The sequence below is a fragment of the Neolamprologus brichardi genome, chromosome 6 (assembly GCF_056152115.1).
Source record: "Neolamprologus brichardi isolate AB-2024 chromosome 6, ASM5615211v1, whole genome shotgun sequence".
Taxonomy (NCBI): Eukaryota; Metazoa; Chordata; class Actinopteri; order Cichliformes; family Cichlidae; genus Neolamprologus; species Neolamprologus brichardi.
Window position 1 is genome coordinate 8,362,119 of NC_142109.1, and position 6,045 is coordinate 8,368,163.

General features: G+C 43.7%; 1 protein-coding gene across 1 annotated transcript; it reads left to right on the forward strand.

The window, feature by feature from the left end:
- The first annotated feature begins 893 nt into the window (after positions 1–893).
- Positions 894–2,121, forward strand: LOC118455261 (uncharacterized). The gene is made up of 2 exons (XM_035913685.2): positions 894–1,289; positions 1,435–2,121. Exons 1-2 carry the CDS (start codon positions 963–965, stop codon positions 2,002–2,004), a joined length of 897 nt encoding a protein of 298 aa, XP_035769578.2. The 5' UTR covers positions 894–962; the 3' UTR covers positions 2,005–2,121.
- The last annotated feature ends 3,924 nt before the right edge of the window (positions 2,122–6,045 follow it).

Genomic DNA, 6,045 nt, shown 5'->3' on the forward strand with positions numbered 1-6,045 from the left:
TAATGCTTTCCCCACTGTTATTATCACAAAGAACTAAAGCAGACACTTTTGGATTTAACTATTTTTTATTTTAGGAGCAAAGAGATTACCGGTTGTCAGGGTCTTTGGAACCAGCTCGCCATTGTGGAAACTAAGGCTCACTTATCGTTTACCTGCCTGCCCATGAACACACCTCAAGTCTCCTAGAAGTCGGCCTGCCCACCTGTAACTCTTCAAACTCTGTCATCATCCAGTCTAGCAAGTAAGGCCTCGGAGGCTTTTCACTATTCTCCTTCACAAATTGCCATAATCAGCCAGCTCTCATCTGTCTCCCTGTCTGGAGAGCCCTCTTGAGTTTAGCTGATGGAAAAGGGCTCAGCGCTATAGCCTGCCTGCCCTTTGTTAATTCCCTGAATTCTATAAATAAACCTTTTGAAACCCTTAGCCACGGTCTGAGTCTGCTCTTTGGGTCTGGTCACTGCAAAAACATGACAGCAGTGCTATTCAGTATCTTACACCATTTATTTCTGTTCCATAAAGATGAGTGAATGTCCTGTTTATATACTGCACTTCAGTAACAATTGGGGAAAAAATCATGCCAGATATCTAAACTGATATGGATGTGTTAGGAATTAAAAGACACCCCGAAAATCAAAGAGAAAAAATGATGTTACAGGCTAGTAGGTCGGCAACTTAGTCCTCCGCGTGGTTTGGGAAAATAAATTACAAGTATTTAGCTGAAGTGTATTTTTTGTATTAGTTCTTTTTAAACTTGTAGTTTTAAATTGAAAGATTATTGTGATATTAAAATATAAAAATAAAATTATATTTTATTATTTTTCGTCGCTCAAAATAAGCGTCACACTCGCTTTGGAGTTGACGTCACGCCGCAGTGCATTGTGGGATCGCGGCGCCATGTCAGTAGGCCAGAAAGCAAAACGAGCGCACAGTGCTGGAGTGTTGGAATCGGGACTGCCATAACCATGCTCAAAATCAGCGCAAAAGACAAAGGGCTGTATCGCGACCGATTGCGCCCAGACGCCAAGACACGGTACTTTGAAAAAATTGCGTGCATCGGTAATGTGGACCCGTATGAAATAAGGAAGTGGAGTGGAAACCCAGACGACCTACCGCCGTTGTCCTATCCCGATATCTTCGCATACCTTGTCTGTGGAGTCAGCGCATACACAGCGAACCAGTTTAAGAATTATAAATCCCTGGAGGCCCACATCCAGTTCACAAACGGCTGGGTGCAAGATTTGTCCATCTTTAAGCCTCCACGCTGCGAGTACGTTGTCGTTAAGACAAAGGTAAGTCGGTTTGAACTCGATAACTTTCTAAACAACTTCTTTGTTACAGTTTTTGCTTTGCACGTACACTCGTACAGCCAACCCATCTATATCAGCCTTGGTTAATTACAGACCTTTTATTAAAAGTGGCTTTTGTGTGTTTCAGGTACTGGACTCACAACAACTGAATGAAACTGCATTACAGCCATGGGTCATTGTGAGCACCAATGGGAGGGTTGAGGCTGCTCACTGCACATGCATGGCCGGAGTTGCAGAGGCCTGCACCCATGTCGCTGCTCTTTTGTTTAAAGTCGAGGCTACAGTGTGTATCAGAGGCACCAGAACTGTAACAGACGAGTCTGCATATTGGGTAATCCCCGGAAATATGACCGAGATACAGCCCGAGGTTGCACAGAACATTGACTTCTCCTCAACAGCTGCCCAAAAACGTGGCCTTGATGAAATCATAAACACACCCTCTGCATCGAGAGGCAAAAGGAGGCGATCGCAAAAAAGGCGGATTCCTATTGCAACGCTGGAGGATTTGTCACCATTACTGGATACACTGCAGGAACACAGCAAAGCAGTGACTTTGTGTGGAATGGAAAAGTATTACACCAACTACACTACGCAGTCACCCACATTACCCCAATCCCTGGCGTGTTTACACAACAAAGACGCTGAGTCCCTTGGCCTTCCTGATCTTCAGGTGCACTGTCTAAAGTTTCTTAAATAGCCTGTAACGTTTCATTTTGTGGTTCAAGATTGATGCCAGCTGTGTGTTGCCATGTAAATAGTTTGCATTTCATTTTTTTGTACTTGCTAAGTACATGTGAACAGATCAAGAATAAAAAACAAACAAATATACTATTCTTTTCTGTTTTATTGAAACGACTTCACACAAAGTGCAATTATGTACAATGAACTACACATGCAACACAACAGCTTTATGAATACTCAACAGGAGCAAGTTTCATTTGGCCCTGGTTTGACAACCACACTGGGGCACATATTCACCAAAACACAGAAAACCTTAACAATCTTATCAATCAGTGTTGTGTTTATTTCTGCTCTGCCCTGTTCACTGCACACACAATGCCCTTTAGCTTCTGTGACCCTGTCTGTCCGATCACCACTGTCCACATTTGCAGCTGGTACCTCAACCTCCACTTGTCCAACACAACTGCTGTCCACTGCCTCCATGACATTGTGATTTTGTTGTTGGTCTTCTGTCAGATCTTCATCGATCACTTCTGCACGGGGCACACCTTCAGACTCTGCAGCTGCATAACGAAAGCCTGTAAGTTAAAATTAGTGCATACACATAAGGTAAATGTACACCAATATTCCAATGACCGGTGTGTGATTCATATGGAAGTTATGTGCGGATTAGTGTACAATGATAGCAATTTAGTATGTTTTTAGAGGCCCATGGGCAGTGTTGGTGCCCAGTCTGGATTTGTTACATCCATTTCATATGCTGGTTTGCCTGCAATAATGCCAAATCATAAGCTACTTAGTCGACATGACGTGGTTCTGCAGCATCACACATTAGCATGTTTTATCTCATTATGACCTCAGCGCATTGCAAATAACACTAAAAGCCTTTTAATAGTGATATGAATTAATTTAGAACTCACCGGAAAAGAAAATGCGGCGAGCAAACCAACAAAAAGCTGGGGATTGCAGAGAGCTCTATCCGCTCATCTCGCCGCTGCAATCCAAGCCTGACGTCTTTGTTTAGTAATATCGGATACATGGGATCCCTCACGTTGCCTCCAGGATGGAAAACGATGAAAAGAGAGCCCATTATCCAGCTTCTTGCCTTCACGATCGTGTGATCTAACGTTGCAACCGACAACACAACACGTACGAACCATAGCTGAAGCTGTATCCTGTGTCTGGCCTACTGTCATGGCGGAAGGGGGCGTGGGCCACCTCCCGTGACATCACGCTCCAAAGCCCTATACTCGCCGAAACGCTGTGGATTTACCGAGACTTTCAACCCCAGGTAGGCCAATTATGGATCTTCGGATCCACATTATGTCAGCAGCTATTCTCCACCGCGAACTATGTTAAAAACAAACACCGCTCCCGCCTTGCAGATGACAGCTTACAGTCCTGCGTAAAGATGAAAGTGACTTCACTGTGCGCAGAGGTTCAGCAGCAGAAGTTCCATTGTAAACATATCACGGCAGACCTGACGATGTTTCCATGAACACGCTTTTTAGCATCTCTTTATTGACCACTTTTCACACACGGTTGCTGTACGCATACAGTCGGCTGTAGCTTTTCAGCTCACAGCCCGACAACACAACAGCAAAGAGAGCACAGACTTTAAGGCCGCGAGGCGTGATTGCGGGTGCAGCTCAGGTGCGTCCGCCTCCCATGCAGCGGTACTGCAGGTTGTTAAAGGTTGCTGACCCCTGGGCTAGTACATTTTGAGGAGTTTTATTGGATTTAGTTCAGGGAAAATGGGGGTCAGTGGTATCAGCTCCTTCATCCTCCAGGAATCGACTGGATATTCTTGCCACATAAAGCCGGGCACTGTACCGCACCAGGAGGAACCCAGGACCCACTGCACCGGTGTACGGTCTGATAGTGGGTCCAAGAATTTCATCTTGAAACCTAATGGCAGTCAGGCTGCTGTTCCTCACTCTGTAGATGTAACTCCCATCACTGACCCACCACCAAACCAGTCATGCTGATCGATGTTACAGGCAGCATAACTTCCTCCATGGCTTCTCCAGACCCTTTCACATCTGTCACATGTGCTCAGGGTGAACCTGTTCTCATCTGTGAAAAGCACAGGGTGTCAGTGATGAACCTGCCAGTTCTGGTATTCTATGGCAAATGTCAATTGAGCTCTACAGTGTCAGGTTGTGATTAAAGTGTCCACTAGAGAATGTCGGGCCCTCAGACCACTCTCATGAAGTCTGTTCCTGATTGTTTGGTTCGAGACATTCACACCAGTGTCCTGCTGGAGGTCATTTTGTAGCTCTGGCAGTGCTCATCCTGTTCCTAAGTTGAACAAAGGAGCAGACACCGGGCCTGGTGATGTCCAGCGCTCCTAAAGCAACCGTGTGTCTCTTGCAATCTCCTCCCTGCTCTTGAGACTGTGCAGGAGACACAGCAAACATTCTGGAAATGGCACGAATGAAATGCAAAATTAATAAAATAAAAATAAAAAGAACAGTCAGAAAAGATGAAAAAGCAATTCCTGTTTTGGTGCTTGTCTCGTTGTTGCTCCTCTTATGCCCTTGTTGTTAATTTCTTTAACAACAAAGCAGCTGAAACTGATTAACAACTCCTACTGCTACTTAACTGAGCGCATCAATACCCCAGAAGTGTAAATGACTTGAAGCTGTACTCTCATTAAAAAGTCTTCCTTTAATCCGTCCACAGCCAAAACCTGGGTTGGCTTGTTTCTTTGACCTGTCTGTCATGGTTTTGAGTTTGTTTTAAATCGTTCTATTTTTATTTTGTAATCCCCTCAACTCAGTCTCTACCCCACACTCCTGTAATAATCTACGCTGCTCTCAGGATTCACTTGTATTCAATCACTTGTGTTCAATTATCCAATCAGATCTTTCTCCAGTGTGGGTATATAAATATGCTGGTTTCCTTCTGTCACTTCCTGGATTCTCTTTTCACAAGTCGGACTTCCAGACACATTTATTTTTTCCTCATTTTTCTTGATAGTTGACCTTTTCCTGCATGACTTCTGGACTCATCTATGTGTTCTGCCTTTTTCCAGCTCCTTCGCTGCTTTGTCTGCCTGGTTGACTGCCTACTCGTGCATGCTTTTGGCCTGGATGAACTTTTCCACTGTCTCCTGTGTTTTACTTTCCTCCTTTGAACATTACAGATTTCCTCCTCATCCACTGCAGCTAAGTGACCTAAGGAGGTCATGAGCATCAAACTATCCCACATCACCTGCATGTCATCACTGCCCTCCACAGCACATTACCCGCCTGACCCAGCGGTGCAAGTGTAACAGCTGCTGCCAGTCAATACATGCAAGCATTCAACTTTTCCATTTTTTGTGTTTTTTCTTTTTCACCCCGGCCTTCAGGCCTGGCTCATTTTTAAACCTCACGTACATTAGCACATGTGTGCCATCATTTCAGACATATTTATTTATTAATTATTGTTGTTACTATTTGTTCTGTGGCAGTTGTTTGAAAACAGTCTATAAATCAGTTTGTTTAACCATGTGTACAGTTCTCGTAATTTTAATTTGGCCTCCGTTTTTATAGCTGTAGATTCATATTTGGATTTTTTAAATGGTTTAAGACACTTCCAATCACAACTATTGCAAATCAGCTTGATGGACACGACCAATTGATTCTGAAATTTAAAAAAAAAAAGCTGGATTCCCTCCGAGTGTGGCCACTTTGTAAGCATGAATTTATCCATTGAAAGTGATCCTGACAGAAATCAACTCCTATTCTTTCAATATTAGACTAACAAGACTTGCTTTTGCACTGCGAGTATGTTTCAGAGCCGAATTTGGTTTTTGCTTGTCACTTTGAAGACTCCTATATCAGAGCTCTTGTCTCTCAGGAGACTGCATGTAACCTGAGAGCCTCCAGCAGAAAAACTGCATCTAAAAGTGCAACTAAATCAACACCACAAACCACTTGGGAAAATCAAATGAAATAAGTTCTTGACCTCTTGTACAAGACACACACTTACCAGAGATCCTTTGCTGATTTTATTTAATAGTTATTGATCCCCTTATATTCTCTTTAAATGCTTCCCTGTGGGGATGTTA